Raw genomic sequence first — 23,350 nt, forward strand, 5'->3', positions numbered from 1 at the left:
CTTATAAATAAACCAGAGTGTAGCAATGTTTGTGTGTATGTGTCGGCGGCGCGGTGGTTGAAACCGCGTCAGTTCCACAGAGTTTGTCCAATACCCACTACATATGGCAAAACATATTTTTTAATTCAGCTTGGTTATGTGCTAGTTTTGGTAGGCATATGTTTTCATAGAACTTGTTCAAATTTTTTTCCTCTGTTCTAAGATCTTAGGGGTGGTTTCAAAATGTGAAAATACTACTCGGAAGAAATTGCGACGCACCTCCCATCATACTGATCAAACGTGGACAAAGTCATAATTCAGTACGCTACCGATAAGAGGGAGAGAGATTGTGTGCGCGCGCGTGTGTGAGGGAGATATTGTGTGTGTGTGTGAGAGAGAGAGATTGAGTGCGCGTGTGTGTGTGAGAGATTGTGTGCGCGTGTGTGAGAGAGGGATTGTGTGCGTGTGTGAGAGAGAGAGAGATTGTGTGCGTGTGAGAGAGAGAGGAGGGAGCGAGGGCAAATTGAAGTGGGGAGAGTGCGAGCGAGGTATTGGCATGGGGGTTTCACTTGAAACCTCGATCCCCCGTTGCCGAACATAAGGTTTCAAGTGAGGGAAGGGACATCAAGTACAAGTGTTTCACTGTTTAAGTGCACTGACACCATAAATAAGCTTGGCTAAAATGGGGCAATAAATCGTTGTCAATAACTAAAAAAGTTAATTTACCATGTCATATACCGAAGAAGTCAATCTAGAAACTTGTGGCTTTTTCTAGATCATACCTTTCCAGAATTAGACTGTAACTCCTTCCTATGTGTCAAGTTGAGTACAACGCCTTGTGCGCTTTTGCGAGTTAATTTTCGTTATGAATAGTCTCACTGAGCCAGAGGTGGGTTTACGTTTGTGCTCTCTCCATCAATCTCTTCCTCTCTCTCTTTCTGGCTTTATCGGTGACGTTTTCCTTATAAAATATGCCTAACATATTCCGAGCTGGTTTAAGGATATGATTACTACGCACGCAACTGTTTTGCTAAAAACAGCACGCGAACACACACATATGCAAGGCACACCCATTTGAACACTGTTCCATAGCGTTCCACAGTTGTTTACAGCCACAAGGAAGTTCCTTGCTCTAGCTGTGCCTGAGAGAACAGCTGGATGATTTGGGGTGCTCGACGTGTCATGGGGAGTCCAGATGACACAGGTGGCACAGTTCGGTTTTTGTGGTCGGCTTGACTTCACTTGTACAGCTTGCTTCATCGAATGCCAATCCAAAGCGGCACGAGGCATAAATCTGATCAGCGCACCAGTCAACACTTTCCACCACATTTCCCCAATTTGGACGACGACGACGACGACGACGACGACGACGACGACGACAACGATGATGGTATCTTGCGAAAGAATGTACGATACCCACCATCATCATGGGTGACGCTTGCTGGTGGAGTGGTCCGTTTTCGCTCTTACCATCACTTTAAGGACCATGGCTAGTGAAAAGACCCTCATTTTACATACCTATGAGGGCTAACAAATTCTGCTCCACGACAGCCGCGCACTGCCACGTGACACAGGAAGAGCGCCACCTGTATTTGCAGAAGGCGCCAGTTCTTCGTTCCTTCATTCCTCTTACCTGGGCTCTGAGCTGTGATCGACGCCTTCGCCATTCCATTCTGTGCAGTTAGCACAGCCCCAACCCCACACCCCCGACTCACGTCTTTCTCTCTCAACCATTCTTTTACAAGCGTCTAACGTTTCCAACATGCGTTACGAACCAGAGGCGCGTTCAGGCTGGCAACCACACGTGCGCCACAAGTGCTGAAGTCGCACGATCGAGGCTCGCCATTGCGCGCATCGAATACTGACGACAGCTTTGACGTCAACGATTTCACGCCGCATTGAGTCACGCTTCATCTCCGACAGTGTGCAGGTGCCTGTGCCACTGACAGGTGAAACAATGGGGTCATCTGCTAAAACTCACCAAATCATGCCCCAATGAAGTCGGGAGGATTGGTCCATGAATCAGTTCGCGTGCTCGAGTCAGCAGTGTGGGTAGCGTTACGGGGCGATTGCATGTAGCCAAAATAAGACTATGTCGAAAAGACATTATGACGCACTACTGGCACCGAAGTCACAATACTGGCTCCAACACCGTTCGTTGCCAGCAGAAACGCATGTACGCATACAAACGCGCGCGTGTGCGCCTCCTGACTGACGCACTGACAAACGAGCAATCTATGACTGTATCTCGTGACCCTAAGCGATCACCAGTCTATGCCTGTATTTCGTGATCATAGGCTTTCACCAGTCTATAAGTCTTTCGTGACCCTAGGCTATCAGCAATCGAAGCCTAAGCCATATGGCAATGCGGCAGGTGTGGATGTGGTAAAGGCAAAAATTGCAACGTGTAGATACCAATCTGTGTGCGTGCGTGTGTGTGTTCCCTACAACTTATTCTGCTTTTCCCTATCACAGCCCGCCATGTTTCTTCCGTTGACGTGATTACAGAACTTATGTGAATTTGTGTATTATTTGAAACATATTATCTGTCCAGCAGTAATGACACATCGTGAGAATGTTGCCAAACTAATTCACTGAAGAATATCTGCTAGCAGAAGCATAAACCAGGCACAGATATATACGTGGCGTAGGAAGATGCTCGACTTTGGGGAAGGGGGACAGTAAACAGTGAACAATTCATCTGACAGTGAACTAACTGGTACATTAAACTTAGCTGAATCCTGTCATTTTCGCAGAAAACTTTTCTCGTCGTGTATTGGAAGTCGGGACTCACTTCGATTTCTGCGTTTCTGCAAATGACAGATGAGGCTTGTTTGCAGACAAATCTCACGTACTCTGTTAGTTTTACAACCTGTTGATCACATTTCAGTTGTCATTATATTCCAGGTCTTTTGTTATGATCGTCATTATTATTTACATTTGCTAATCTCTTGGAACATCAGTGGTCGAGATTTGCAGGATGGCGGCGCAAAAGTACAGCGCTCGACAACACTGTCACCAAGATGTCGACAATAAAAAGGTCATAGTTCAGATCTAGTGTCCAGCACCCGGATGTAGCACCAGTCTGCATGCTTTGCTGCCTCGCTAAGTCGACACATCGTGATGCAGCGGCAATAATAACTAAGGTTTCTCGAGGAAGTAGAAAGTGACATAACTGCAACAACCAGGCATTTGTCATACCACACACGTTACTTCCGGAATGTTGACTTTGCGGGAAGTAAAACAACCAGGGAACGCGTCAAGAATTATTTTTCATACAACGTATTATCCAAAGCCTTTTGATGGCGTTAGGACACAAAACTCACCGACTGTGCACATTATTCCACGGCTCCAGACTATAAGATTAAAAGAATTAATATCCAAACCTTTGCCACTATCACGTTGGTTGCAGTTTGTAAACTACTTCTCCTTTTTAAAAAAAATAGCACGAAATTTCATATGATGTTTAAATGTTTACACGTGCAACGGTTCCAACTTACTGTCTTAAAAACTCCATTAGCTTCCTAGAACATAAATCGCTTTGCGGGATTTTTTTCCCTTTCACTGAGCTGTTTGCGCACGGCACGCATGCGCTGCCGCGCGAGCATCCATTCCTTTAGCTCGGCACTCATTCACAAAGATGGCGGAAGAGACGACGGGGAAGGGAGTGCAACGTCGAGGCGCTTTGCGACAAAAGAATGTACACGAAGTTAAAAACCACAAATTTTTAGCACGATTTTTCAAGCAGCCTACTTTTTGTAGTCACTGCAAAGACTTCATTTGGTAAGTGCAGGCGTTTTTTCTCTGTGATAGGAAAGAGTTTTGCTTAAACCCATTTTAGTCACTTGCTCGAAGCGAGCTAGTACAGTGTAGACGTAGTAGTTTACAGTGTTATCGTGTTTCCGTTGGCGTCAGATCTTAAGACGATATATTTTTGAGAAAAAGGAATTACTGTGAGCAAGATATTTGTTTATTACTTCTGTGTTGTATGTTTCAGGGGTTTCGGAAAGCAGGGTTTCCAGTGTAATGGTAAGTTTGTGTTATCTAACCTCTCCAAAGTGCGTCTGCTCGAAGCAGACGCCAAAAGCGCGTGGAGCTCTACTGGGTCACATAATGATACATAGACCCTGTGTGTGTGTGCGCTTTGCGAAGAGATCTTTGTGTATGAGCATTGACGCTAAGAGTGACGTCTCAATAAAGTGAGGATCATTTAAGGAAAACTAGTTTTAAAAAAACGATTCACATTCAGAATGTTAGAAGCATTTATTTGTGCATATTATTGGAGTTGATACCAACGCGAAGCGTAACGCCCAACGTTTCCACAGAGTGAACGTTATGCGAACATGCAGTTTTTGGACATATGCATAGCAGATATAGATGGTTTGGTGCACCATGCATCCTAGTCATTGCTGTCGACTGCGGTGATCATCAACATTCTTCTTGCTTTCCATTTTGTTAGGAAGGGTGGGGGTCTTTTTACACCACTTATGATATCTTTCCCATTTCTTTCACTTGTGGCAATTGAGCAGTGTCAAAATCTATGTGTGATTACAGCTATGTTAGATATAAATCAAGATGTGGGATAAAGTAATGCTTTTTCACATTTACATAATAGTGGAATGACATCATAGATTATCTAATTTTTTTCCTTCTGTGCATTGCATCTATATGTGTACACCTGCATATTCATAGCCATGCATACATTAATGCAAATGCATGTAGACATGCTTAGATACAGCAGATTCATCAGTTATCTTTAGAGATGGCACTCTTGAAAAAAATTCAATAACATATTCTGTTTGTTTTATTAAGTATATGAATTTTAATAACTTCAAAACTTATTTATCATTAGTAGAAAGTATACTTGTCTTATACCAATAAATATATTTTCTACTAATACCCTAAAGCTTTGAAGTCATTAAAAGGGTATGTTTCATAGCAGGCATATACATGTGTGTATGCTGGGGTGGGATATGCCTAGGGGTCATATGTGCAGGTATGTACAGAAGTGATGCATGAGCATTTACTTGGTTGAGTGTTGAAAGGGTTTTGGAAGGGAAGGAACTGGGGTAAGGTGAGGAGAGACTGTGTGCATGTTCATTCGCATGCATGCATATGTGGCATGGAGGCAGGGGGTTGTAAATATGTCCCATTTTCTCTTTCTTTCTTTCACAATGAAGTCTATTTTATAATTTTTAAAAGCGGTAGACAGAAGTATTTTGACACTGATTGAGCAAATTGCATTTCCTTTCCTGTGCAGAATCTTGTATATTACAACCGTTTTTAAGTTAGAATTTCCTGTTTGTTTTGCATAGACTTTGAATAAATGTTTGAGTTGCTTAGTGAGCTTTATCATGTTCAAACCCCTCCCCAACTAGCATAGTGTAAGTATGTTAACCTACTACAAAGCAATATCAATTTATATTTCTGCTGTTTAAGGGGATGCTGCAAATGACAGTGTAATTAAGATCTTCATGACAATGTTAAAATGCCAGAGGTCTGTGGTTAATAAATCTTTAATCATTGTGTGTATATAAACATATATAGTTTTTTCAGAATACTACCAGTACAGCCAGTATAAACATAGTTCCTTGTGTGTACTGCTCTTTATATATATCTACTGAGGGTTTTTTGGGGGAGATTCCAGTGCTGCACTTGTGTCTCTTCCTTATTGTTTTTTACAGATGTTTTACTTGCTATTTCTTATGTGCACATTAATCACTTTTTCCTTACACAACTATATTCTCATTCATGCTCTTTCCTTCTCTCATTCGCAAGCATGTGGGCATACCTTCCCCCTACACACACAAGCAATGGGAGAATAAAAATTAAAGTTTTATTATTAATGACGACAGGCTTTAGATGTGGGGGGAGATGTGGATAAAGTTCTTCTGCTCATAACATTGAAAGTTTGCAATCTTATGTGGGAGTTATCATGAAGACAATTGATAATACATCATGGAGTGACACGCATGACAATAAATGCATGTTTCTCTAAATGAATAGGTGTAAATATGTATGTTTTGCTCATTAAACAGTATGATAAAGCAATTCAGGAATCAAATGCCTTCCAACAGATGTTTTTTGGAAATGTAAGCTTAATATAGTTTATTAACTTGTGTGCTTTTTTAATAATTTTAGGAATACTTATTAGCAGACTTATCAGGTCTGTTTTGATATCTGCCTTATAAGCCTAATGAGATTGGTAGATAATTTGGGGAAGGGTGCCATATCTTATAGTGCCCTTTTCAAACTTTTGTGATAATTTGCCTTTCATAAGGAGAGTGTCAGTAGATATATCAATAATGAATCTATATTTCATCTAATGACATTTTTTAACCTTTATTTGCTAATTGCTTATGGCCATGACCAAAACGGAAGACTGGAAGCTAACCTTAGCTTAAATTTCTGAAAAAAAGAGAAAGATTTTTGGAGACAGTAGGCAACAGTGCTCCATGTATTGCACTTAGACATTTATTCAAACTGTAAATTTGTTAAAATTTGCTGTTTTATACATTCAGTCCTCTATTTCCTTGACCAGACATAAAAATACATATAAATTCAGCATCAAAAACTCTTAATAACATACCATTATTTTATAAATAAAGTTAGTGAAACAAAGCAAAATCTGTACATTTCATCAGGAAAAAAAAATAAAACTTAACAAAGATGCCTTAGTCATATTCATGCAATCAAATCTGAGATTTTGTGAAAATTTAATTTCAAAATAAACTATTTGCCTGAAAAAAAGCAAAACAGAGACAAATGAAGCAAATAAAAATGGATGTGCATATGCATACAAGTACACTAGGTTTTATTCATGATATTATCTACCTAATACTTCAGTACATTCTGCACATCAGGAAAAAAAATTAAGCGGAAATTTAAGACAAGGATGTATATGCAAGCACAGTTTTGCGTACATTCCTTCTTTTATAAATTAATTTATTTTTTAACCAACAAAATTGTATGCTTCATATTGTATTCATGTATGACTTCTTCCAGACATTATTTCCTGTGACACTTGAGAGTGAACTGGTTATCTTAAAGTTTCCCTTTGTTAGATTTCTATGCTGGCCTAGATTTACAGATTTAGTCATTAGGAAAATAGACTCCCACTCATCTCAAGTTTTGGAGACACTTTTCTGAATAAACTCATTCTCTGTTTATCAGAATCATTTCATAACACTTTATTCCTTTTTTAAAGTAATATTGAAAATGTGTTTTATGTATTTGTTTGTATGCAGTAATAACCCATTTGAAAAGGAGAGTGTAGTTTTAAGCAGCCATGTAGAAAAAGCATTCATATTCATACACTGCTGCTTGTAAGTTGAAAATCGTGCAGTCATTAAGGTGAGCATGAGTATGTCAGAGGAACACTTTTTTTATGCCAGTCAGTAATGATGAGTGATGCTAAGTTTTCAAGTGCAGAAAATCTTCAACAGATGTTAAATAGCTTTGCAGGGTTTCTTTATTATTATGCTATAAAAATTGCCAGAGAAGTCACATTAATAATACTGAAGAATGAAAAAAGGATCTTACATTTTCTGCCTTTTATGTGAATCAGCTATACAGTTCATGCTTATTTTTTTTAAATCTGTTTGGCAACCCATACTCTCTTCTCTTTTTCCCTTACCTTTTCAGAGATTGAGAAGACCTTTACTGTCTCATAAATCTGTGGTGTAAAAAAATGCTAGATTAGCAGTAACAGAATTTCGAAACAAAGTTTGTCGGCAGAATCATAATTCCAATCATATTGTAGCATAGTTCTTCTTCCTCGTGAGTATTAAAGGAGAAAAGGGAGATGGATTAAAATATTGCCCTTACTGAAAAGCAGCAATGATCAATAATTTTAAGGTTATGTAGAGGAGGCACAAAATAGGTTTTGATTTGATATTTATCCATGCCTGATGAAGAGCGAAATGGCTGACATGAACCATAAAAAGCAAGGGTGCATTTTACTGATAATATGATTAGTTAGAATGCAAATAGGAATGCACTTCATGATGTTTTATTTGGTGTATTTATTTGTTTTATATATATAATCCAAGAAAACAAAAGCAAAACTTTGTATTAAAAGGAGTGCATAAGGCATACAACAGATTGAATGCAGAGGTGGTAAAATAAGAAAGCACCAAAAAAAGAAAACCATACCAAATGAATACCATTGTTTTTTTGTTGTTAAATGTGTTTATATAATGCTTAAACAAGATTGCAACTAACCATAATTAGTATTTTATACCTCCATGGTATTTACTTGTAAATGTTAAATATTGTGAATGTAGAAATGATTGACCTATGGTCTTTTTTTCTGTTCTAGTCTGCAGCCTTGTAGTCCACAAACGTTGCCATGAATTTGTTACCTTCGCATGCCCAGGCGCAGACAATGGACCAGACTCTGATGTGAGTATCTAAGATCTAGAAACCTTAAAAGTAACATTCACTTTAAGGTTTTCTGTGTTTGACATTTGTAACAATGTTTTCTGTAGTTATATTTGATAAAAGGGTACATCTTATGATGGAATGAAAAGTTTAGTATGATAAGTTTTGTTTTTTTCTTTTGGTTACATGTGAATATGACTGGAGCCTGAAGTCATAAGTGACCATTCCATTCTATAACTTCTGAAATAAACTACCCAAAATTTGGCATTCAAGGACTGCTTTCTGTCAAAATTTTAACGGTGTTTTGATAGCACATAAGAGCAGATATTGGGGTTGGTTTGCTTCCATTTCAATGAACAATTTATATATACTCACACCAACATGTTCACATTTCTGGCTTTTTCAAAATATGTCATCAGAAAAGGAATAAAAAGTCTATTTAAGACGTACTTTTTTTAAATAAAACTCGGTAGTAATAAGACTTAAGCAACGAACAGCAGTTGCAGAGACAATCTTCTGTGTGTGTGTGTTTTTTTCGTTTGTTTACTTAATGATGTAGTCTGCTGCAAATCCTTTAGTAAATGTGAGTGGAATGTAGGCAGGTTATGACCCTGAATAATTGCACTTTTTAGTGTTCTCTGCCACCTCATTCTGTTGCTTCCTTAAAAACTGTATTTTCTTGGTTTCCTTCTTGGTTCCTTCTGTCTCAGCAACACCCTTCCCTTTTCCGTCCACATAGATTCTATTCTTTGGGCATCCTGGCTTAAGTGGTTAAGAGCTTTTGAATAGAAAATTTCCCTGTGTGGAAATCAATGGCATATTCACAGACACAGATTTAAGGTAGGGTCTAAGGCGCCAGGGAAACACCGACAGCATTAGATGTTACTGGTGGCACTTCAGGCCAGTGGTAACCTCAGAACATCACAGATTTGGCCCTGATGGGATCAATGCTTAGCAAACTTTGGGCTGCACACACATGCCCACTATCCAGTGGACATTCACAAGGAGGATGGTTGACATGGATGGGGCAGGGTCTTGTGAAGGAAAGAGAAACAAAGGTGGAAAAAATAAATGTCCAGTGGAGAAGCAGTCTTGGAATGGAAGTGTTGCTAGAGAATAGGATTGGTTGATAGACTAATTTTAATTAAGGTAATTTATTGTTTGTGTTTAGATCCAATTAAATTTCACACATTTACTGATGATATTTTGCATTATTCTCTGGGTACCACCTGGGATTATAAACATGAACCATTCAGAAATATCTTTATATATATTTCTAATTTTTTGTACTGTTGTTTGATTTCATTTGATGTTGTGATTTGAAAGAATCATCTTGCTCTTACATTTAACAGCAGATTTTTAAAAAATCATTAATAATGCATTGAATTCAACCTAAAAGTAACAGATGCCTTCTATTTTATTATCTTTTTTGTAGAGAAAGTTGATTTGGTGACCTGATATATCGAATCAAGGTAGCAAGAGAATAAGAGTTTTATAGAAGTAGAAATACATCATAATTACATTAGAGGCAGTTTACTTTCTTCTTATCAACTTATGTTTGAAAATGCTGAGGGAGGATTGAACTAATAAAATTTTTAAAGTTCTTCGTTATAGCCCATTTAAATTCCAAAATGTAACAAAATGTAAGTAGGAAAGAAACATTGGAATTGAAAATTCTCAATCCAGACTCTCCAGTTCTTTGAAATATAGATGAACAAGACAAGATTTTTTAAAAGCACAATTTAATGCATTTTGACTGTTATCTCTTTTGGAATGTTCTAAAATGTACTTGTGTTTTTAATACATCCATATGGCAAGGCAAAGACCACTGCTGGGAGATAACTTGACTATTTAACCTAACCTCACTAAAGCAGTACCCGAAAACTTTTCTTGGCAAGCAAGCTTTATATGCAATCTAGTGTAGAACCTGATCCAGTAAATCTTGTTTGCCATTTTTAAATAATTTTTCTATTTTGTGCCAGAGTCGCCATTTATGCTCAATCTTTTTCTCACAATGTTGCATTTGTAACCTGCTTATCAGATCCACAGGCCTTTCTGGATACTTGGGAAAATTTGAGGTAGAATCTCTGGCAGTTAATGCTCAAGCATTCAGGGGCAAAATTTAAGTGTGCTGTTCACTGGACCATGTAACAGGTTGGAGGTTCTAGACTTGCAGAACAGAAGATCAAGGCAGTATGAGAAGATCAAAAAATATTTTGGAAGAGAAGAGCAATCTGTACTTTGACCATAGTCTGTTTCTCTCATAAAGTAACTGACCTGCAGTTGATTGGCGTTAACCCTTCTGACTCTGGGGTACAGCATTTGGCTAAATGTACTTGTTTGACCCTGTTGCGTCAGGGAAAGGGATAGCTGAGTTAGAGCGCTGGCATCTGAACTGAGAACACACTGGTTCAATGCCTGATTAGCACAGCAAACTTCCCCCAGTTAACCCAGCTGACTCCATAAAGGGTTGGGGAAGGTAAGGCAGTGAGGGAGAGGAGATGGGCACTGCCCTCACCTAAAGCTGGCCCCAAAAAAAATTAGGTCTCTAACACCTCACCCCCTTTCCCCCCAATGACCTGAAAAGGTTAGGGGGTGACCTTTTTTTTTTTTTTATCTTATCAGAGATGGACTAAAATGAGCCATGTATATTTTCTATTATGTTAAAGGGTAGTTTCTGCTGGATTTGGACTGAGGATGTGATTTAATTTTCTTCTATGCCAGACATCTGTGAAGTGATGTGAATATATTGGCTCAAGCAAGGAGTTATTCACACATTGCAGTATGGTTTAGAGTCTGCTCTTTGTTATCGCTCTTGCGCAAGGCTGTGCCTGCTATACCTATCTTTGTATGAGCGTTCAGATCACAGTAGCCTGTACAAAGACTGTGGATGAGGATCTGTTGGTCTCTGTCAAGCTGATGAATGAAAATGAAAGAATTTCCTTAAAGTCCAAATGTTCTGCATGCCTATGATCTAGTTCTTTATGGATCTGAGACATGGTGTGTGACAAACACCATCACCAACAAGATTCAGACATTAGTCAACAGATGTCTGCGTCATATCCTCAACATCATATGGCCCGAGAAGATGTCCAGTGCCGACAATTTAACAAGACAAGCTCTGGGCTGGAACCCACATGGGAGGTGCAGGGTTAGGAGACCCAGACAACATGGAGGAGATCAGTCCAAAGTGAGGCGGAGGCAGCTGGCATGACATGGTCCCAACTGGAAAGGGATGCCCAAAACCGGGTCCGATGGCATGGTGTAGTTGCGGCCCTATGCTTCACTGGGGGTGTTTAGGAACAAGAAGATGATCTAGTTCTGAAGAGTTTTATTTTTAAATTTCATTCAAAAATTAGATTTAATTTAAAGGGATCTTGTATAAGCATTATACTTTCACTATATCTGCTGCAGAAATATCTGTATATATGTAATATGACTTTCCAGGTATATATAAAAAATGAAAATCCTTGTGTCCTCTTGCTATCATAATCCCATGTTTAGGAGCTCACTTGAAACATTAAAAGCATGAGGAAAATTAGTTGAAAGATGTAATTTGAGATGATAGTTTTTTAACTTCAGTTTTGCTTTACTGCATGTTAAAAATTTTATGATTCTATTGTGGAGGTACAACAAAATATAATAACATAATATTCTTATTTGTATAGCGCTTTTCCCCACTGTTAAAGGCAGGCTGAGAGTGCTAGGCATGACTGTCCACAGTTCATGGCAATGGACAAAGCTATAGTAATGTGGGAAATTAGTCTCTTGTAACTGCTTGGTCAATACTTGGTCTTTCTGAAGAGAACTCATACGAGAACTAGTAATCAAAGTATTGTAGTTCAATCCATTTAACAGCTACCTGCAGTCCTATTGGTGAGTTAGGAGCTAGATGTACTGTAGTTGTAACATTATGAACTTTGCCTATTCCTGTGTATAGCTGATAGACACAGGCCACACTGTCAAACTGCACCATGACCACTTCTGATGACAATGACTTGCTGATATTGAGAGTGACCTTCACCTTGCTTTCTGCCAGTGGTGGGGAGTTGACATCATATGGCTGACTTGCTGGTGGACAATCAGTTGAGATTCGGAACAAGCACAACGCTTTGTTACTGATTTGTCTGACATAACTTTTGTCTGTCTTTACCCTGTTGTCACTCTTGAATCTATGAACTTTATCAGCTACTTGTTTTAGCAAGTCAGTTTTCTACAGGGCCCATGCTGGCTCTCATCAGCGCTGAGTTCAGTAGGAAGGCAGAATAGATCGATAGAGACTTGGATCAACTGAGCTGAAGTTGCCAGAAGATTGCTGGTATCAACTCAAATCACAAAAACGGGGGAAATCTGCATGAAAATTTTTAAAGCAAAGGACTGAATGTGTGATCTTTAAGATCTTCAGAAGAAACCGTTATGCAGAAAAGACCAGAAGTCAATGAAAAATCTGAAAGTCGCAGAACAAAACAACAAGTTAAACAGTCATGCACAGCAACATTGCAGTGAAAAAATCCACGGCCTACACAAAGGGCACCAAAAACACAACAAACTAATAAACCAAAAATTGCTTAGAGCTGCCTCCCTGGTATTAGCTAAAATGACATGATGGCAAATATTACTGTCATCACCATGATATATCTGCACAGCAATTTTTTGAAGTGACCAAACAAGCAATAAGTACATAGTGCTATTAGAGCCAAGTGGCTCTGAGACATGCAATCCCATAGTGAAATCTGTAATGTTTCAGGAGCTTAATTAAATATTAATGTACTTAGTTGTAAAAGAGCAAAATTCTTGCAGAACTGTACTTTTTTGACAAAAAGGGCTACCTACACTTTAACAAATTGTTCCAAATTAAAGATGATGAGGTAGGGATAAAGTTTGTATGAATTTATACTGGAATGAGACAGTGCTCCACAGTGTGAATGCGTTGATGGAGAACACAGTTTTTGTTACTGTGACTCTGACTTGGTTTAGATGTTCATAATGCTTGTTGAGTGGCATTGGAGTACAAAAATTTATGTTAACAGTAGGTCACTGATAGAATAATGAGCACATTCCATTCTTGAAACTTGCACAGTAGAAAACTTAAAGGATGGGTGAAGTTCTAGACAGCTGGGTGGTTGGATAAACAATAGATGTCATATTGCAGATGTTAATAATTAAGTTACCAGAAAGGATAATAATTTTAGATAATGGAGCATGAATTACAGATGCTGATCTGGTTGACAGATTAGACATTCCTTGCAACAAGACAGTCTCGCGCTGACTGTTATCTGCATTACACATTCTTTAACGAAAACATTGCCTATTATAAACAATAGACTATTCTTAATTTTAATACTAGTTGACAGTGCATGATACAACAGTGGACTGATGGTTTTTTTTAATATAAATCCTACTAAACTCCTCTTGTAATACTGATCAGCTCTGTCTGATCAGCAGTGGTCACCTCCTATCTCTACATAATGGGTAGTTGAACAACATTGACATTGTGTGGGTTAATGATAATGTTCCCCTTTGTTGGCATCAGTGTGCATAAAAGATTGATTAGCTGATATTTGCTTAAGTTACTACTAATCTAAACTGCATCCCCCCTTGTATTAGTGAATTAGAATAGTCCCTGGTCTGTTTCCCTTATCACTTTGTGGTCTTTATGCCCACACTAACAGACTAAAGTAGCCACTCATAAGTAAGTCAGCATGGAATTATCTGTTGTAATTCTGTCTTGAAGCTGTCACCATGAAAATATCATTTATTAGGAATGTAGGACCCTGAATGTCTGGTTGCTGTTTTTCCTCATCCTATGCCCATCATCTTTCAGTGAGTTGATTCATTCAATAATGGCCTTTTCAGATCATACCCACTAATCTATATAGCTAAAAACAGCATTTCCTTCATAATCTTAACAAATCAGGTTTAACTTCTACAGCATTTGAGTCACAAAAGCGTTAAAGGGTCATAGAATCAAACAAGTTAAGCAGCACTATTTTATTACTCTGATGTGTCTCAGCATGAAGGTGGTGGCATTCAGTTTTATTAATTTGAAGGCAAGGGATTTTATGGTGGCCAAGTGACCTCCCAAACACAATTGAGTGAATTAATGCATACTTGTTCATACCCATACCAGTTCCTCTTCATTGTTCTGTTTAGATTTGAGTGCTTGACCTCTACATTTTGCCAGACTGGACTATTTCTTTTCCTGGAGGCTTTTCGTTTCTCATCTACTACTTTCAACTTTATGGACTGTTGACCTTTCTACTGCCAAGATGATCAAATCCAGGGATGCCCAACCTGTGGCCCATGGGCCACCTCCATCCCACAAAGGTGCCTTATCCAGTCCACTCATTTTAACCGGACACAACATAATTTCATTTTTAACCTCATGATTCTAGAAAACCGCCATGTTCTGGCCTGCAAGATTTTATATTATGTCTAGTGCGGCCCTTGTGCAAGAAAAGGTTGGGCACCTTTATCATATCTATTTACTGGGAAAAGGGTGAGCAGACAATATTGCATCACCACATATAAGTTAGCCATGAGGTCAGATGATAATAATAGTTTGATTTATATAATGTTTAATGATGCTGACAAAGGAGCATGCTTTGAGCGCTTGAGTAGGAGACATGGACAGAATGCAAAAGATTGAAGGAGAAAAACAATCGAGACCAGTAATAAAAACAGAAAGAAGAATCAGGGAACAAACAGTAAGGATGGAAAGTGTCATAAATCTGCAGAGAAAGAGAGGAGGTGGACTAGTGAATTGTCTATACAACTATTGACAGTTGTGTTGATTGGTGTAAGGAGTAATGGTCCTCCTACATCTGTTACTATCCTTCAAGAATGCAAGTCATCATATGGTCAAAACAGGTGAAAGAGAACTGTATTGTGAGCTTTTACAGAAGTGTGCAATGTCATCACACTTCTACCGAAGTGTACAGTGTCATCATACTTGCACCAAAGTTTACTGTGAGATGTTTGCTTTTGGGACAAAAGTTTAGTCCACTGACATGGTTGACAAATAGCACATGCAGGTTTATGCATGGCTGTGTGAATGTACATGTGAGACGATGTAGAGAAATCTACTTATGTTTGTGTAACTGTTGATGTGCTTTGTGTATGCTGGCATTAGCCTTAAGAATCTTAAATTTGCTTTTTGCTGGTTGCTTCATGGGATATTTTTGTCTTTTTGTAAAAATGTTGACTGTGTGTCAAAGCAGACTTGCTGGGCATGTAGACATTTGATGGTATTGATTAGATGATACATCAATAATGTTTTAGTTAATTGATGTTGCACTTCCATTTCTCTATTGCCTGAATAAGGCATGTGTGAAATTAATTATATGGCTCAATCATCTTTTGTGTCATAATTCAAGTCTAGAAAGTACATTTGTAAACACAGGGGGTTTTTTGCTCTTGCTACAGATTTCTTACTTTATTGGTTTTTCTTTTCTTTGTACATTCTGGTAGTCATTGTCTGTAATCCTGGACGCACATTAATATAAGACACTAAGACATAGTATCAATATTGGATTGTCATTAAATGCATTTCTAGCGCACACAAAGCTATAGTTAATTTCCCAACGCTTAATCTTGAGTAGGGTAATATCACATTCTTTTTGTAATATATAATAGTATTTGTTAACTAGTTTTTACATAATTAGTTTTGTCACTTTTCACTGCTAGATGGGTTGTTTGTATTTGCCTACCTTTGTGAGTGCATGCATGAGTGTGCAGGTATGTGTCAAAGCTCAGGTATTCTGTAGTTTTCAGGCAGGTGGTTTAACAGTAGATTTTAAACAAGTCTGATCAATTTGATAGCAACAATGATCAATATTTTGCTAGAAGCAGTAACAGGGGCTTACAGCAGTAAGAAATGGAAACAACCTAACACTAGTTATGTAAACATGCTGGAATCATCTAAGATGTTTTATTCAATCTTACATTTGAGCAAACATGCATTTGTCAATGTAATCACATCAGATTACTACATAATTCGTAGCATTAACACATTTTGAAGATAAATTCATTTTTTAATGTTGTGACATCATTCAGAAGGTTAGTTTAAACAAGCATTGTTATAGGACAACCTAAACAAAGGTGAAGCAATCCATTAGCAACTCTACAGATGGCAGACATGTACTAATTGATGGCAGAGAACAGAAAAACGTGTTAAATGTTGTTGATTTAGGAGAGACTGTGTTATTAATCTCTCCCTCTATATCGACACTCACATTTCCTAAGTGATGGTTGCAATTTGAGTAGTCTGGGTTTTTTGTTTTTTTTAAGTATAAACTATCACTTTATATTTTATTACTATGTTGAAATATAGGAAATACTATATTTGACACTCTTTTTATGTGTCAGTCCACTCAGCGTGCTTTGTATCCCTCAGTTTGAACTTATTGCCTTAATGCCATAATTATCATTCCATAATGGATATTCCACACAATTTTAGAGATGCTCATCATAATTACATTTAGAAAATTGTTAGTTACTGCACAACACTCATCAGCTGAGTGCCCAGCACCAAAATGGAGCAAGCTGTGGCTGTAACAGGGCAGGTAGTAATAGAGATGATTGCACCTTGGATACATCTTTTACATTAGCACAACCCTGTGGCAAATGTCCCATCCACTACTACCCTCTAGTTAGGCCTGGAAAAACATTTATCATCAGAAGGGATTTTCATGTTCTGCATGTAATCAATTGGGTAGCAGGGGTGACAAGTAACAAGACAGGTGACAATAATGTTATTATTAATAATAATAAATTCAAAATTTGTATAACGCATACTCACGTTCATGAGAATCATGCTTTTAGCACTTAAAAACAAGAATGAGACATGAACAGCTTACAAGGGACAGAAGAACAAAAACTTTGAAGACAGAAGGATAAACAACAGTACCAACGTAAAATAAAAAACCAAATACAGAAAACACAATGAGGAACCAAGTAACAAGGACAGAGTATGTGATTTTTTTTGATTTTTTTTTTTTGCAATGGAAGATGAGTAGGGAAGTAGCAATAAGCAGAAAAGGGGGTAAGAGTGTGAAAAAGGACCAGTATTGTTTGGGCTGTTGTTTGGAGTAATGCTTAAGGAAGAGGTACATTTTCAGTGCACATTTAAGGGATTCATTAGTGAGTAGGTGGTAGTAATGGAAAGGAAGAGAGTTCCATTGTTTCGCTTCACTGTAACTAAAAGTCCTGTGACCATATATTGTTCTGGCGATAGGAATAGTTGGGAGACGGTCATCAGACAAAGAGCTTGTCTAGCTGGGACCTAAGGGAAGAGAAGTTCCAAGAAATATAGAAGGGACAGTTTGTACAGGATGCGAGAGTGAATGGATAGCCAATGCAGAAAACAAAAGAGAGGAAGGGCATGGTCCCGTTTCCTAGCTCTAAGCACCAGACATTACCGTGTTAGAGGCCAGTATATACACCATTTACTACAGAGGAGGCCCAAGATTACCTATATAATACTTTTCTTTAAATATTGATTTCCATAAATATTTTTATATTTTGTCTTTCTTGTTATGTGGAATATTGATCTTCAGCAAAAGCTGAATTTTAGTGTGTGTGTGAGAGAGGGAGAGTGCATGAGGGAGAGGCTCGCTCAGTATATTAGCAGAAAATAATGTGATGGTGACAAATATGACTTCATACACTGGACATAAATATGTGGATGGGGAGTCAACAGAGATTCTTAATCTTATTTGCTTTGCATTTATTATTGCAAATATTTGTTACAAAAGTGTTTTACACAATCTCCATGTCATTGAGTTCAAGTGTTCCAATGCTTCACCTCCTGGATTAATCTAGGGAAATATGTTTTGGCTGCATGTACAGTGACTGATTTATCTCCATTGCACTTCAACTGACCAGAATGTCTGTCCATGCATAATAGTTAAAAAATAAAAAACAGGGAAGTTACTTGGGACAAGATCTTGTAAGGAGTTCAGTAGTGGCGAGAATGTGATACAGTTTAGGGTGGGGCATTGTCATGCTACCATAACACATTGATATTCTGTTTTGATGCAAATGCTGATTGCAGCTAATGCCTTTGGGGATTTGAATGTGTAATACTCAAAGACTGAGCTTTATTGTTGCTCCTTCAGTTTGAATGTTTACTGTCTTGAATCCCACATTGCAGACACTCCATGAAACTTCAAGACATTGTTGGTGCGTAAAACTATGATGCTCATTCTTGCAACTATTTCATCAGTCACAACTCAATGGCTGTCAGTGACAATAAATTTGTGTGTGATTGCTTCAGGATGTGCTGGCCTGGTTGAGATGCATCAATTGCAGCAGTTGTTCCATTCCTACATTTCGTATCTTATAAACTTGCCAGAGTTGAGACATGCATCATTGTATTGAACTCTTATTTTCAGATGCAATTTGATAGGTTTTATGCCTACTAAATGAATATGGATAAAAAAAAAATGACTGCTGTTTGTGAGACATTGCATGTTACTTGCTCATGATGAGTAATTTACAGCTGCACACAATCTGTTTTCTAGTTTGTCACACTTTTAAGGTTTTCAATTAAATCTTCCTTGTAGCATGCTCAAGTAATGCACTGTTAAGTTGGTATTTGGCAAAAAGGACAAGCAGAAAATGGGCTTTGCGAAACATTGATGAGACATGCACAAGGAGATGGCACCAAGGAATTTGATTCTGTGATATTGATGGATTCTCCCATGAAGGAACCTGCTGCACATTGTGTGTCATTGGAACACAGAGGATGCAGCCATCATTGTAGTTTTCCTTATGGTACCATGTCATAAATGCATGTCTATGTAACCCTTTTTTCATCAGAGTGGAAACGTTTAAAATTCCAGAAATACAAAATGTTGTCAACGATCAAGGCACATAAGAGGAGGGATAGTGAGGGCAGAAGAAGAGGTAATTAAGAAAATGAGTTAGGAGGGCATCGCAGATCTTGTTAACCAAGTGCAGCAAAAGAAAATAGGTTGTTGATTACCAGCAGTACTGTAGTGATCAAGGGATGCTTTCATATGTTCACACAGTTATCCACAGGGATAGGATTAGCTGCAGCTAGGGTTGCAGAACCTCAGAGGAAATGAACGTTATGTAGGCTTTAAAGATGCATCTCTGTGTATATGTTAGGGTGTGTGCATGCATCTGAGAATGTACATAATTGTAAGTACACCATAATAAAAATCCACTGAGATAGTATTTCCAATGTAGCAGACACTTTTTGGGAAAGTGCACACACAAACATTTTGCATCTGCTAGGTGCAGACACTGGTTCCAGTGCACGTAACATGTAGGTCAGGCCACGCAACCTAGAAGCTTTGTCGTGCAAACATCAGAAACTACTGGAGCTACAGCTAAAGCACATAAGCATCTCTTTACAGTCATTGTATTTGCAAAATCAATTGTGTCCAGCAGAAAGCTGCCAGGGCAATCTGGGTAGGATTATTTAGTTTATGTTGGCCTTATTGATCATTTGCAGCAGTAAAGCAGCACACCTTAATTTTATTTATTTATTTTTTTTGTCAGAACATTCTGACCTGACAGCTTCACTCTGAATTTTGGTCCATCACAATCTTAATAACTCAAGACTCAATAAAATTTTTAGATTTTGGCTTTAGTGGTTAACAAAAATGTGTAGTTTATGCACTAAGAACTGATAATTGTGTGTGTTTGCACATACATTTGCAGCTTTTTAAATACAATCTAGCTTAAATGTCTCATGAAAATATTGTCAGTCATTTATTTCAGACTGTTTATCCCCCTTTTTTTTCTATTTCTTCTCTCTGCCACTTTATTGTGTTTGTTCATCTTATGCCTTTACTGTTGCATGTGCATTCTGTTCTTGATCATGGGATGTTATTAGAACTCATATTTCAGCAAGTCACATTCATAGAACTTTTGTTTACATTTTTTAATGTTTAAAAATTGCACTTCAAGTTTAATCATAAGATTGCATATTTCTGAGACTGTTATTTATTACCTTTCCCGTTTCTGAAATCTGCACAAATTTATAGCATACAGAGTGGTGCAAACAAGTAGTATGTGTCTCTCTCATATAGTCATGTATTACTTGTCCTTGATCACATTTTTGTATAAAACACTTCTCAGTCTGGTGATATCTTGGTAAGGCTTTGTAAACATTTAAAGGTTTTATCCCCCAAATTACAAGTTTCTGCTTTTTTTTTTGCAGGCCACTAATCTGCACAAGTTCAAACTGCACACTTATGGCAGCCCCACATTTTGTGATCATTGTGGTTCTCTACTTTATGGGTTGCTGCATCAAGGACTTAAATGTGATTGTGAGTGCTTTTGATTGCTTAAAATTTTTGTGTAGTATTTCTTTACACTTTAAACTTTGTGTAATGCTGTGATTTAGGAAAAATATACTTAGTATTCTGTCTTCAGTAAACATATTCATGCAAAAAAAACGGGAAATGTATGTCTCTGTAATTTTTAGTTTTGTCTTTTTTTTTTAAAAAAAAAAAAAAAGCGGTGGGCAGGAGTAGGGAAAGATTGAAACCATTAAAATGACTTAGGAAGGAAGTCAGAGTTTATGAATTTTGTTTAGAGTTAGAAAAAAATTTGCTCTCTGAATTTTTGTTATTGCACTAATGCTTTTTTAAAATAGCGTAATAAGGGACCTTCAGTTTGGGATATCATTTGGCATCTATACTGATTGGTCATTTAAAGGTGGTGTAAACTGTGATCTTTTGTATGAGAGTGATTTCTAACTTGCTGTGTATTGCCAGGAATAATAATGAAATGTGTTAATCTAAAGCAACAGTGCATATTGATAATACGGACTGACATGGCATGACAACTGAAGGAAAAATTACTTCTGTGTTCAGCACTCTAGGGAAGCTATTTGTAATGCGCTGTAAAATGGTAGATGTTGGAGAGATGCCAAGATGCTGTCCATTTTTACAGACATTAAACAGGATTATGTTCTGTAACATTTAAAAGCTGAACGTTTATTGAGCTAGAAAGGTCCGTATTGGATATTTGGTTTGGGGGGGGGGGCAGGAGGGATGCCTGTTGGTGCCTAAAGCAAATTCAGCAATGATGTAAGTTCAGGGAAAGCAAGTATATTAGTATTATTGGAAGAAAATTACATGCTGGAGATGAAATCTCAATCCACAACTCATGATTCTGATAGTTATGGTGACAAGGGATGCTGCTTTGCTTTGTACCTTAGATGAAGAGGGGAATGGGGAGACACAAATGTTCAGCAGATGCTGGGCAGATATATATACATAAAAAAAAGCAGATTTGATTGATATGTCACCATTTACAAGATTTATTTATCATCAGTGAGAAATTAAAATCCATTTAATATTTTTTAATATATGTGTTATATTTATTGCCAGCCAAATGTTTCTGCTAAATGAGACTGCAGAAGGGTGTGGTTATGATAATTTCCACCACGCCAGCTTGATTTTTTTTTTAAATGCATTGGATGTTTTCCTTGTTTCTTTATAGGTATATAAATTTTTTTTTGCATGAAACCTTTTGATATAATCACCTACAGAACAAATGCGGAAACAAAAGCACTTTAAGAAATTAGATTTACAGAAATTTTCAGAATATGATGCCCAGGAAACTGGCAGCATATAACATACAATGATCAGCAGACAGAACTCTCGAGACTCATGCAGTGCTAGCATTCCATTAGGATGCCCCTTTGTGATAATAGGATTTCATGCTGGATTTGTTGGTTATAGCATTTTGTCACACAACGTGGAGCAGATATAAGACTACAGAGAAAAATACTCATTTTGTTTCCCCTCACTGTCACTAAAATGAGGAGCATTTTCAGGACATTATTGTTGACAAGTGTGGAGTATTCTTTTGTCCGTTGTTTCCGGCCACTTTGAGTGAATATACCTTGAACTGGGAGGCCAGATCAGACATTGCAAATGTGTGGAGGTTGGAGATGATTCAAAGAGTTTATCGACAAATATTGCTTATACACAAAGAAATAAATCTTCATTTACAATTTGTGAAGCTATTAACAGCTTCCTTGTGCCAGGGTAAAGCCCATTCCATGAATGAGTTTTTAAATAGAAAGTAAAAATGTATTATTTATGAACTGTTCTTGTTTTCAATGTTGGGTGGCAGTATTTTTGTTTTGTTTCTTGTAACACAACCTTTTGTGCTTACATGTATAAAGGTATGACATAATCTCTATCAGTTTTTTATTTATTCTTTTAATAACAAAGCTTCTAATCTTAAGTAAAACTTCCAAAATCATTCTTCTTAATGTGAAAACGTTTTTAAAAATAGCACTTATTTGTTTTGTCACATGCAGCTATAGTTTTGTGTACAAAAGCAAAATTAAAAATCACAGCATGGGAATAGTCTTCAGCATACATTTGCTGAATTTTGTTTATTAGGATTTAATACCAAAATAAGATCATTCTGTTCCAAATATCTATTAAAGACAAATTTAATTCTGAAGTTTGCAGAATACATTTCAGTATCATTTTATGTGTAGCACATGTTTATTTGTGTGAGGAATAGAGACTGATGTTCATTTTCTATCAGCATTAATTAATATCAAATGAAAGACACATTTCATGATCTGAAAATTATTTTTTAATTATCTAAATTTTCTGTTACAATATATTTGCTTTAAACTTTTACTAAAATTAGTTTTGTTATGAATTGTTTTGTTATAACACATTTGCTCCAAGTGGTAATACTTTATCTTTTCTTGTTTTGTTTTTGTTCAGCCTGTGACATGGATGTTCACAAGAGGTGTGAGAAAAATGTACCACGTCTTTGTGGAATGGATCATACAGAACGTCGGGGGCGAATACACCTAAAAATAACTCATCATGGAGGAAAGCTTACAGTTCATGGTATGCAGCATACTTTGTTTTTTGGTTGTTATTTATTCATTCATTTCTGACATTTATTTGTAGAAAGCAAATAGAGACCTACTGTTGCATCACCTATTTAATAATACATAATAAGAACAATATTA

The 23,350-nt window shown here is 37.3% G+C and overlaps 1 protein-coding gene across 2 annotated transcripts in view; it reads left to right on the forward strand.

Moving 5' to 3' along the window:
* Positions 1-3,595: 3,595 nt before the first annotated feature.
* LOC112574179 (calcium-dependent protein kinase C) overlaps positions 3,596-23,350 on the forward strand; it is a 42,743-nt gene continuing 22,988 nt past the window's right edge. For both annotated transcript variants that reach the window (XM_025255079.1, XM_025255073.1), the window contains exons 1-5: positions 3,596-3,762; positions 3,977-4,008; positions 8,300-8,382; positions 20,555-20,663; positions 23,097-23,225. In XM_025255079.1, the coding sequence (XP_025110864.1) occupies positions 3,620-3,762; positions 3,977-4,008; positions 8,300-8,382; positions 20,555-20,663; positions 23,097-23,225 (496 nt within the window). In that variant the 5' untranslated portion in view covers positions 3,596-3,619. The remainder of the gene's footprint in view (positions 3,763-3,976; positions 4,009-8,299; positions 8,383-20,554; positions 20,664-23,096; positions 23,226-23,350) is intronic.

The sequence above is a fragment of the Pomacea canaliculata genome, linkage group LG1, assembly GCF_003073045.1.
Source record: "Pomacea canaliculata isolate SZHN2017 linkage group LG1, ASM307304v1, whole genome shotgun sequence".
NCBI lineage: Eukaryota > Metazoa > Mollusca > Gastropoda > Architaenioglossa > Ampullariidae > Pomacea > Pomacea canaliculata.